Source organism: Podarcis bocagei (assembly GCF_964188305.1).
Source record: "Podarcis bocagei genome assembly, chromosome: 12".
NCBI lineage: Eukaryota > Metazoa > Chordata > Lepidosauria > Squamata > Lacertidae > Podarcis > Podarcis bocagei.
The window spans coordinates 16,426,171-16,438,275 of record NC_138137.1 but is presented as its reverse complement, the minus strand read 5'-3'; the positions used below and the strand labels follow the sequence as shown (position 1 = coordinate 16,438,275).

Here is a 12,105-nt window from a genome sequence, read left to right as displayed (position 1 = left end):
AAAATGCAGTTCTGGGAGTTTAATGTTTTTTAACCCTGCAGTCCTTTGTTACGTTCGCAGTATTGTCAGCTGCTTCAATATCTTTGTGAAACAACTTGAAAATCCTAGTGAGGAGCCAGGCCTTTAAATACTCTGGGAAACTATTAAAGAGAGTTATCGCCATTTTCTTCAGATTGTTGAAAGGAGCCATTTTTTATTATAGGAAAACAACTGTACTTCTGTTTTGTTTCTTGTGAGCCTCCTTGGTTGATTTGCATCATCTGCATATTTCAGTTTTCTGGTTTTAGAAACAGCTTCTGTGTTGTGTTGTATGGTGTGATAGGCTTGGTTTGGACATAATTCTGGACAATTGCTTACCATTACATTCATGAGCAGCAGCAGAGTTTAGTATCACATGGTTCTCTCTTCCCCATGAAGAGATTATAAGCATCTACTTTTAAGCTGACCAGAGTTACTCTTTACATCCAAACTATGGGAATGATGGTTTGCTAACATGCAAGGATCATGGGCTAAGGTTTGGTATGTTTGAACAAACCATATTTTAACCTAGTTTGAGTTTCCGAAACTTAGTTTAAATGCAGAAGTGTAAGCATTTAATATTGCAGCAGTGGTGGAAGAGAGGGAAGTGGAAAGCTCATGAGCCAGCTTGCGCTCACAACACTGAAACGTAGTTTAACATGATGTCGGAAAAGGATGTTGGTGTTAATGCCTAATTAGGTGGGTGTTTAAATCAGAGTGGTTGAATTTGGTCGGTAAGCTAGCAATCAATCCTGGAATAATCTTTGTATTATTCAGGTTTAGATTCTGTGTCTGCAGAGTTGGCTTTCTGAAAGTTGCAGCCTGACCTAAATTGGTTCACAACTACCACCATACAGTAGCAAATAATAATTAACACCCCCACCCCCCCCGGTTCTTAACACTTTTGGTTTTGAGAGTGTTGTTCATGCTTCATCTTTGAAATGTATCACGAGGTTAGGGAGAAACAGGAGTGCCCTTGCCATATCCTCCAGCTGAAAGCTTCTGAGCGTAATAGCGGTGTGCTGTTGTTTTCTCTGCTCTGGTTTCTGTTGGCTGCCTGCTTTCATTCAGCAAGCATAGAACTAAAACAAATCACAGGCTCCCTCCCATGGCCGGCTCATGGGGAAGGTGGAGATCAAGACTGACGGACCCTGATTAAGGTGGGACCCCAAATATATGTTGAAACTAAAAGTGGCTAGCTGGTGTATATCATATTTCCACTTAAGTTAATATAGTGTTTCAGACCCATTAAAAACAAATGTTTTCTAATAACGCAATGGAAACCATTCAGCATGCTCAAAAGAGCCTGGTAGAATGATGGCGATATAGGAATACAACTTAACACCTTGAGTTGAATCAGGCTGGTGGTGCAAGTGCAAACAAAGAATTTTATGGGCTTTTATCTTTTTCTTTAAAAAGAGACTTAGATTTCCAGGCAGCAAAGGACATTGTTTGCTCTTCCTGGGACCATGTTAAATTGGGTTGGAACTGATTGCTTTTAATGCCAGCGTAGATTCCTGCAATGAATTCCTGAGTTGAGGTCTGACCTTGGTATTGGCAATCTTTTTTGTGGGTGTAGTCTGCATGTAAACTGGCTTGTAATAAGTATAATTGAAATTGCGACTGTGCCTAGAAAAATGGGAATATAATGCAGAGTATAAAGATGCTATGGAAAGAAGGAACATAATACTGAATAGCAGCAGCTAGAGAAAATGCCAGCCTTTATCTAATAAATATTCCTCTTGATGCCTTAAATGTTTGTTCCCTAGAGTTCAGAACAAGAAACAAAAGGACTTCCAAGCAAAAAGGGCATTGTACAGTCCATTGTAGGTCAAGGATATCATCGTAAAATAGTACTGGCATCCCAGTCTGTACAGAACATTGTTTATAAGTAAGTTATGCAATTTAACGTTGCTGTTATCTGAAAGGGAAGTTGCTGGTTGGCTGAAAACATTTCCAAAGTGCCCTTTCTTGGTGCTATTCTTTTATTTCTTTAAGTATTAATTTTCAGCCAATCGTGTGAATGGAAATGCTTTGCGTTGCAACATTTGCAAGGCTGCTTTGTATATGAGAAAAGTTATGTTGGCTGGCCCTCTTTGCATGTCACAGTAAACTGCGGTTAATGATTTCCCATGAATACGCAGGTCCCTCCCACTTTGCTCCTGTAGGGTGAGTGAGAGCAACTAACAGCAATCCCTGTGTTTTGTCCAAACGGGGGATTGTGATTGAACACTATTGTGTTTTGTTGCTTCCACTTGTGCAGCATGGGTGAAGCAGGAGCATTCTGCATGCTCATGGGAAACCATGAACTATGGTTTGCTGTAGTGTGCAAATGCTGTCCGCTGTGCCTCAAATATGAGTTCCTCTTGCTTACGGAACACACTTCTTTATAACTGGCTATGTGGCATGAAGTGGAACCTGGACATGGAATCCAGTCAGGTGGGTTTAGCAAACACATTAGCACAATTTGTATAGCTTTGTTCTCCAAGGGCGCAGAAAAAGCAAAATTACTGCTTTGCTAGGTTATGGGATTTAAGGGACCATCTTCTTAAATTTAGTGGTAATAATCCTGTACACCTGTACTGTACTGTAAACCTTCAAAAAACGAGCTTGATGCTTTTTTTCTTGACTTTAAATCATCTGGGAGTTTATTTACACAGGATTCTTGAAACTTCTCTAAGACATAATTGTGTTTATTTCTTTATAATATAGTTTATTCAGAAACAACTTAAAACAGGAATACAGTATTTCGTGTAAACCAAAGCTGCTTTAGATTAAGAAAAAGATTTTGACTTCCTGACTCAAAACCCTTGCCTATATTAATATAGTACAAAGAGCATCAATATACTTTTTTCCTGTTTTCAAGCGATGGCCAGTCTTCAGCTATTCCTGTAGCTAGTATGGAGTTTGCAGCAATTTGTCTAAGAAATGCCTTGCTGCTGCTTCCTGAAGACCAGCAGGAGCCAAAGCAGGAAAATGGATCTAAAATTGGCAACCAGTTGGGAGGGAATAATGAGAACAGCGAGAACAATGAAGCTTGCAGGTGAGTTCTGCGTCAGATGTTTCTGTTGCTTGCTTCACTAAGTGTCTTGCCCACAACTCTAAAAAGAAATTTTGTGGCTGCTAACAGAGTTAGGATAATTGAATACAGAGAAAAATGGGGGTAGTGAAAAGTGGTTTGAAAACAAATGTGTTGCACGTAAATAAAATCTAGCAAACCTAAGGTGTTGCTGAAGGTGTTGTAACTATACTATTACTCTTCCTTTTTTTTGTATGTTTCTGTTGGTGTGTATTCCAGATATTTGCCTTTCCCCCCAGATATTAGCCTTTTTCCCCCTGGAGGCCCTCAACAGCAGCCCCTTTCCTGTTCCTCTTTTTTCCTAAGGCCTAAGCAAAAGTTACTGGTTGTTAACCTTCCAAGCCTCTCATAATTTCACATCTCTCAAGCTGTTAACATTGCTACTCACTCTTTGTCTTTGTTTCAGTAGCAAAAGCCACGAAGGAGACAAATTTGTTCCTGCTCCACCATCTTCTCCACTGAAGAAGCAAGAACTAGAAAATTTAAGGTAGGTCCTAAGATTTCTGGATGTGCTGCCAGACAACGTAGTTACAGTATTCTGTGGGCTTCGTTTCTGAAAGGAAGCCCAGCCAGATGGGCGGGGTATAAATAAATTATTATTATTATTATTATTATTATTATTATTATCATCATCATCATCATCATCATCATTTGGTGTAAAGGAAGTATACAGTGCCAAGGCTGTGAAAACAATCTCACATTTGACATTTATTGTGCTGTAAAGGAAGGAAAATAATCTTTCACAATCCACTGTTGTTCTCAGTTGATGAAACTTGACAGCTTGTCAAGAAAATCCTGTCATTATAACTAAAATGATTTTACTCCTACCAGAAGGGGGGGCGGGGGCGGGAAGCATGACAGGAGGGAAGAGAAACATTGATTTTAGCTTCTGTAAGGCTAGCTCCAGATAGTTAGGCTCCCTCCATTTTTTCTTTCTATCTCTCTATTTTTAATCTTCTGCACAAGATGACTGAGAATACAGTGGTACCTCGCAAGACGAAAAACGCGCAAGACGAAAGAGTTTTCCGTTTTTTGAGTCGTTCCACAAGACAAATTTCCCTATGGGCTTGCTTCGCAAGACGAAACCTCTTGCGAGTTCTTGCGAGTTTGTTTCTTTTTCTTAAAGCCACTAAGCCGTTAATAGCCGCTAATAGCCGTGCTTCGCAAGACAGAAAAACCTCAAGACGAAGAGACTTGCGGAACGGATTAATTTCGTCTTGCGAGGCACCACTGTAGAAGTGTGTTGTTGTTTCATGGGAAATAATAATTTTATCACTCATGCAGGCTATCCATGCCCTTGGCTACTGAGGGATGGAGCTTTGGCAGAAAGGAGTTTTATCTGAACGTGACCTGTGAACCAAATTTTACCTTCAGTTGATGTTGTCAGCATGTTAAAAATTCTATACAGAGTGGTTGTCATGGCCATACATCAAAAACCTGTAATGGCAGAGAGTAGCAGTCCCAGTGTTAATGGATTCTCTTGTTCCATATCTTTGAACCCAGCTTAGTGGCTCACCTGTCTGTCCCATACTTCTCCTAGTCTCTGTCCTCAGCAAGTGTCCTTGGAGGGGTAGCTGGTGGTAAACTCCTGCAAATTGTTTCACCTGGTCTCATCCTTTGTAAGCAGCATTGCTTGCAAATCATATATTATTATTAGTCATTACTTACACCTAGGAGTTGTTCTGAGCTTCTCCAGTATTTTGAAAGCACATTTGTTTCGGGTAGGGAATATATGGTCATGAAAAGTGTTTCAGATTAGGGCTGTAATCCAAAAGTACCTCTTTAAAGGTAAAGGGACCCCTGACCGTTAAGTCCAGTTATGGACGACTCTGGGGTTGTGGCGCTCGTCTTGCTTTACTGGCCGAGGGAGCTGACGTTTATCCACAAACAGTTTTTCCGGGTCATGTGGCCAGCATGACTAAGCCGCTTCTGGTGAACCAGAGCAGCACACGGAAACGCCGTTTACCTTCCCGCCGGAGCAGTACCTACTTATCTACTTGCACTTTGACATGCTTTCGAACTGCTAGGTTGGCAAGAGCAGGGACCGAGCAATGGGAGCTCACCCCGTTGCAGGGATTCGAATCGCCGACCTTCTGATCGGCAAGCCCTAGGCTCTGTGATTTAGACCACAGTGCCACCCGCATCCCAAGTACCCCTTTAGGCACCTGCAAAGTTTTGATGCATAGTAAAGAGTGCCAATTCTTTGCTTTATGTCTTTCACAGCTGACAGTCATGCTGAAGTATATCAACTGTAAAGATTCCCTTGCTCGAAAAGTTTCTCTTAATCCTAGTACACTGGGCTTTCTTAGTCTCTCCCTTTCTCCTGCAATCACTGCCCCTGTGGCAACCATTCTTTGTGCTTTATTGGAGACTACTTCCAAATTTCTAGAGTTCATAGTCTCTGCCCAGCTGCGTGTGGAATTATAGAAAACACTGTAGAACTGCAAAGGCATTAGAACTGTGAATTTAAGGAGTTCAGGTCACATTGAAGTATTAAAACATTTTGCCCCTTTGGTTTTGATCCTGGTAATTGCCAGAAAAGAATACTTCTAAGGAAAATTGCAGTTTGGTTTCAAAGCTTTATGATGAAACTATTTCCCCCTCCCCCTGCCAAGTCACTTCAAATTCACAACTAAACTAAATTCACTTTCAGTCTTGTGCAGAAAATTGTCAGCTTGGGGGTGCCATTCATTTGTTTTAGGTACCTGCTGCATTTAAAGTTGTACCACAGTAAAACAAGTGTTACTTCTTAGTGATCGATTACATTGATAACTTTCATGTGGTGCAAGCTTAATTCATTGTCTAGTCTGTGGAGATGTGTCAAAATTCTAGAGTGGGGTTGGGGACACTTTTATCTTTCCTTTGGTTTAACTGCAGATTGTCTGAGTAGGTGGCAGCCTCGACAGTGTTTGTAGCAATATTGTAAGCTGGAGGCAAGCTACTTGAGCTCAAGTTGCCTATAAGCATATTCTCTTGGTTGCATTAGCATGCAACACTAAGCCTAGTTACGCCTGGGCATGAATGATCAATGTGCTAGTAATGTATAGAGAGAAATGGGGGCTGCTTACCTCCCCCCCCAAAAAAAAAACCTGTTCCTGCTGCTGTGGTACCAGGAGCTAAGCCACAGTTTGGTTTGGCGTTGCATTATATCCTGACTCAGGCTCATGGTTTGTGTCCAGCTCCAAACCAACAGTAAGCAAAAACCAACTCGTGATAAGCATGAGCCCAGGTTCAGATGTAACATGAACATATGACTTGGTTACTGGTAGTGCTGCAGCAGCAGGAGAGGGGGGAGAGGAAAAGAGACTATTCACAGTAGTGTGAATGGATTTCAGAATGTTTGTAGACATCAAAGCCTTGCTTATATACTGGGAAATGTGGGCATGATCTCTTTTGCATCAATTAGCTACGAGCCTTTACAGCCAGCTTGGTTAAGAAGCAGCGCTTCCCCATACAAATTAGTGGCAGTGTTACTTGACTGCCCTTGATAGGCAGCACCACCCTAACAGTTGCAACTGCAAATGGATTTTTTTAAAAGCAAAATAAGATTTTGGGCTTGAAAGGATGCCTGCTTTCCTTGGCAAGCTTTTCCCCGTGTGTTGGGATTTGATGTGACATCTGGGCATGGAACAGAGGAAATGGGGAGGAAGCAGCAGAGCGATTTCTTACCCTGCTTGTGTGTAATTAAAGGGCATGCCTCCTGGGACACAGGCATAAAGGAACCCCAGGCCCTGCCATGAATTAACATGGCTTACTGCTGAACCAAAAGTGGGCTTGACAGTTGCCAGAAGGCTGCAGCCGTAATAGCCCACCTACTGGCTAGAGTGTTTAATGGACTCCTCTTGCAGCTCCCAAACACCAGATCTGTCCGAGACGACCCACTCACTCCTCTTTTCTGCCATGTAACAGGGTTGGATCTGTTCTTGTAGCAAGGTAAGCCAAGCCGCCTCCTGCCCTGAAGCCAGGAGAGCCTGCCTTGAACTCTGCTTTGTGAAGTGGAAAATATCCCAAAGTGCTGTGTTAAGAAGGGAGGGAGGGGTGGAATTACAAGCTGTAAAAGCCTGACCTAATACTGACATCCTGATGCGGGCCTTTTGTTTGAAGCTGTGGAATGCTTGGCTCAAATTTCAGGGAAAGAATTTCAGGACCTACTTGTGCTTTATTGAGAGGCTGGAGGGACAGCAAGGCCAAAAAAGCATTTTTTTGCTGAGGTGCCACGAGTGCCAATTGCGCAGAACCCATTTTTCTTTTTAGAGATGCTGGAAAAGCTTGTTTGCAATATTTTCATTTACTGAACATAGTAAAGTATGTAACAACTTTATTTTATGTGATGAAGCCGTTTGCTACCTTTCCTCTTTAAAGTTCTCTTAAGTTTATTAAATTTGTATACCACCCTTCATGGGTGGTTCACAGCATAAAAATACAAGATTAAAAACAACAAAATACATAAGAACAACAAACCACCACCCCCATTTATAATAGGATAAAGGGTGTCATTCAGCCAAAGGTCTGCTTGTGTGGATTTTCTGCATGTATCAACTTTCTATGTGTGTTTTTATTTTTGTTTTCTAGGTGTTCAATACTTGCTTGCAGTGCTTATGTGGCTCTGGCCCTGGGGGACAACCTTATGGCTTTGAATCATGCAGACAAACTTCTCCAGCAGCCCAAACTCTCAGGATCCCTTAAGTAAGCTTGCCCTAGTCTTTCTTTTACAGCACTTTTACATTTAGTTTCTGTATATAGCGTGTAGGCATGTATGACCTCAAGTTACGCCATAACTGCTCACATAATAGTTGGGATTCTTTTCATCTGTGAAGTGCCAAAAAATTTTATTCTCCGCTGATCAGTGGAAAAAATAGACCACCACATGATAAAGCGAGAGACAATTTATATTTACACCTGGCTTTGAGGATGTTTTGCAATTCTGTATATTACTAGAATACTAAATTGACGAAAGAGGATCTCAGTCCCTTCAGTTTTGTCTTCTTGCCCATTCAGATTCAAAGGAGTACGGAATGGCTTTGGAAGTTGCGAGAGCTGGAATTAGGCACCTCCAGCTCCAAATGGCCCAAACAATTACTATTTTATACAAGTATCCTCTTATACTTAATTTTTAATGTGGGGTTTCTTAGCTGCAGTAGGGCAGTCACTCAGAGGGAGACATCCATGCAGTAGCTTGATGTGACTTGTTGCCAGATTGACCTTTGCAACTGTGCGCGCTCTTGCTTTCTGCAGGTTCCTTGGCCATTTGTATGCTGCAGAGGCTCTCATCTCTCTAGACAGAATCTCTGATGCCATTACTCACTTGAACCCGGAGAATGTCACTGATGTGTCCCTGGGGATTTCTTCAAACGAGCAGGATCAAGGTTAATGAGTCCATACTTGATTAGAACCGGTCATGCTTTCAACTGCCTTCCTGCTGTAACTTGTAACAGCTCTACATTTTAATGCACTGTTATAAAGGCCATAGCTGCTTGCAAAGTTCCTAGAATCTATATATTTCAGTTTAAGTGCCCCTAGAATGCTGCTTCCTTTTTCTCTAATCTTAATATTGTTAACTTCAATTTGGGCTGTGAACTCTTGGAATCCCCAGCTATGCCTTAACATTGTATGCACTGTCCGCAGTGCAAAATACATGTGGAATGCAAAAACAGATTTCCAAGTATGCCTGTATCTGTATTAGTCATATTTGCACTGAATGTTGATGAAATATTCAATAACATAACCAGATTGATTGGAATGGGGGTCATGAATGATCTTTAAATTGTTGTTTGTCTGAAGCATATGTTGTGTTAAAATGTTGATTTCACTAAACGATGCATTCCTGCTTGTATTCTCCGCAGGATCTGAGAAAGGAGAAAATGAAGCAATGGAATCCTGTAAGTACTCACCTCCCTGTTTACTCTGTGTAATTACATATGTGAAATTATGCCTTAAGTGCAAGACCGGATAAAAAAACTTTGTCTCTGTGCTTCCTTTACTGAGGAGCAGGGTGGGCTATGAATCCAGTAAATGCTCGTGTGTCCTTTCTGCAGTGTGTTGCATGAACCCGTCAACATCGCTGCTTAAGTCCCTTACCTAATAAAGCAGCTGTTGCACCTAAGAAGTACATTTCGTAGAAGAGAGAGGGGAACCCTTCCTAGGGCTCCCTTTTTATTTCCGGCATCACCTGATTTGTTACATATTTTAGCCTAGAGAGCTTTTATTTCAATTAAGGAGCTACTTTTAAATTAAAACCATGGGGACCGTCACTCAGGGCATATGACTTGTGGGAGGGCTTGTATAATGAACGGGAAGTTCATAAATTCAGCTCTGCCACAAAGGAGAAACCGTGCATCCATTAGCTCACCATATAACCACCTTCCTCCTTCTGGCCTTGATTATATATTGCATGTTTTCAGAGCAGAGTAGCTCCAGCTGGTGCAAGCAAGTGATCCAAGCTCCATACCAAAGGAAATGGCTTTGACACTCTGCTGCTGAAAATACTGATGGACACTGGTGTGCAAACACCTAAACACAGTTTTCCTTTCTGCATTGTAAATATGCATCTTGAAGCTGTTGGTAATAGAAGCTCCCCAGACAAGTGGTTGTAAAAATTTGGAGATGCATATCCCCACTTCTAGCTTAAGTTTAAAGCCGTACTTGATACACTAAGCATTGTTTTTACTTAGGTACATGGTAAGCCAATGTGGGCTTCCCCCAAAAGTGTAAGCACACAGGCTCCAGTGAAGGAGATTGTATTTGTTTTACTTCTCCCCAGTAGTTCTGCTGTGCTGCAACTTGTCATCCAAACCCAGACTTGAGGTTTAGCTCTCAGCAATTATATATATAACAAAGGTGTTTTTTCCCCTGTGGCTTATGGTTCATGGTTTATCTATGACAGCTAATCCATGAGTCTCATTTTGGATGACACACTAAGCTAAATCAAGCTACGACTTCCCTCAGTGTTGCAGCAGAACAACTAGGGTAGACCAGGTTGTGATCTCTTAGCCAGGAGCTCATGCATTTGTGCTGAGCCATGTGCAGACTGGGCCATTGGCCACTGGTAATTGCAAACAATCTTAAATTTAATTATTCATCTTGACAAGTAATGTGTTTTTGCATCTTTTGTAAGCTGGCAAGCAAACCCCACAATGTTACCCCAGTTCTGTCACATCTGCACGGACCATGATGCTGTTCAACCTTGGCAGCGCCTACTGCTTGAGAAGCGAGTACGACAAAGCACGGAAGTGTCTGCACCAGGTGAGTCTTGGGGCATTTTCACTAGGGCAGGGGTCTGCAACCCGCGGCTCCGGAGCTGCATGTGGCTCTTTTACACCTTTGCCGCAGCTCCGGGGTGGATACTAGCGAGGAGAGGAGGCACATTGTGTGCCCCGACACTCCCCACTGTGGCAGGCGCTGTACTGGCTGTGACGTTGCATGGGGGCGATACGTGCGGGACGCACCGTCCCGACATCACCTTCCCGCCCGCTGTCAGATCGCGGCTCCGGAGATATATTTGTTTTAAATGTCGCAATGGTTTTGCGGCTCACAGTTTGTTTTTTTCTTCGGAAACAGGTCCAAGTGGCTCTTTTTGTCTTAAAGGTTGCAGACCCCTGGGCTAGGGGAAACCACCCAAATACAACAAACTGTAATATCATGGTCCCACAAGTTGTTCTGATAGTTTTCTCACCCACCACAAGGTTTTCTCACCCACGGTAACCAAACGTTAACCTGTGATGGACTGGGTGGAAAAACAACACTTTTAATCATAAAAAGAAATCGGCACCAGGAACTTTTAAGTTGGAAAAATCCTTTGTCTCCCAAATGACAAAGCAATGCTTCGTTCAGAAGACGGGCAGCCACTGCCTCTAGCGAAGTTTTTTTGCATTTGCAATAATTTAAGGCACAGTCTTTCTTTCATACATTAATTCAACATTTTTATGTTTTTATTTTGGTATAAGGCTGCCTCACTGATTCATCCGAAAGAGATCCCACCCGAGGCCATCCTGCTGGCTGTATACCTTGAACTTCAGAATGGTAAGTTGCAAGCCCAACTCTTCATGAATGTACATTGCTATTTCTTGATATGTTTTACAGACTTTCTTCTACGTGAAGCCATAAGGTTTAGGAGTCTTGTGTGACTTTCAGAACCCCTACCACAGCCCAAGCACCTTGAATTATATTCGCCTGGCAGAAAGGCTCGCCTGTGGTGCTCGCTCCCCTCTGTGGAAGGCTATTTATAGAGTTTAACACAAAATCTATATTTTAAGTCTGAAATTGTTTTCTAGGAAACACACAGCTGGCACTGCAGATCATCAAAAGAAACCAGCTTCTTCCCACAGTGAAAATGCTCTCTGAGATGCGGAAGAAGCCTGTGTTTCAGCCAACACACCTGGTCCAGCCTATTCAAATGCCTGCATTCACCTCTGCTCAGAGGAAGTGAAGAAGCGGTGGTGAAAATTGGCCCTTTGAGGGACCACTTGGAAATTTTGTAATTATATATATATATATATATATAAACATTTGTGGTACCTGCATATGATGTTCTGAAGTGTGTTGGTTTGAATTTTTAATTAAAACAAAAAAAACCCACCATACTGTAGATTCATTTTATCCCTTTCTCCAGCATTTGTTCTGCTTGTCTCTTGCCTGGCTTGGCGCTTGTGATGCTGTAAATTAAGAGATACAGAGCAAACATACAGATCGTAAAAGATCTGGCTGCACTGTATGTATAGAGTAGCCCTTTGGACCGTTTCCCCCCATCTACTTAGGAGGTATGAAATACACCTTTTCATGCTTTTGCTGCATGCCTAAGTAGGTTTACCTTGTGTGTATGGTATGAGCCCACACAGATCAAGGTGTTAGCTCTGCTCTGTTAGCATTGCCTTGTTGTATTCAGGAGGATTAAGTTATGGTATGACCAAACTGTAACTGCAGCTAGCTGAATACCCCACCACATTGGGGTGTCTGCTGGTAAAACACTTTCCATCATAGAAGTGCAGGGCTTTTCCTATAGAGGACGCATT

General features: G+C 42.1%; 1 protein-coding gene across 5 annotated transcripts in view; it reads left to right on the top strand.

Annotated features, from left to right (window-relative positions):
* The window catches only part of CNOT10 (CCR4-NOT transcription complex subunit 10), a 39,630-nt gene extending 27,959 nt beyond the window's left edge, over positions 1-11,671 (top strand). For 4 of the 5 annotated variants that reach the window (XM_081164540.1, XM_081164539.1, XM_081164538.1 and 1 more), the window contains exons 11-19: positions 1,788-1,909; positions 2,885-3,061; positions 3,504-3,584; positions 7,670-7,783; positions 8,333-8,463; positions 8,941-8,976; positions 10,212-10,339; positions 11,041-11,116; positions 11,368-11,671. In XM_081164540.1, coding sequence (XP_081020666.1) covers positions 1,788-1,909; positions 2,885-3,061; positions 3,504-3,584; positions 7,670-7,783; positions 8,333-8,463; positions 8,941-8,976; positions 10,212-10,339; positions 11,041-11,116; positions 11,368-11,522 — 1,020 coding nt within the window. In that variant the 3' untranslated portion in view covers positions 11,523-11,671. The remainder of the gene's footprint in view (positions 1-1,787; positions 1,910-2,884; positions 3,062-3,503; positions 3,585-7,669; positions 7,784-8,332; positions 8,464-8,940; positions 8,977-10,211; positions 10,340-11,040; positions 11,117-11,367) is intronic. The other variant, XM_081164537.1, reaches the window with a different exon arrangement.
* Positions 11,672-12,105: the final 434 nt, after the last annotated feature.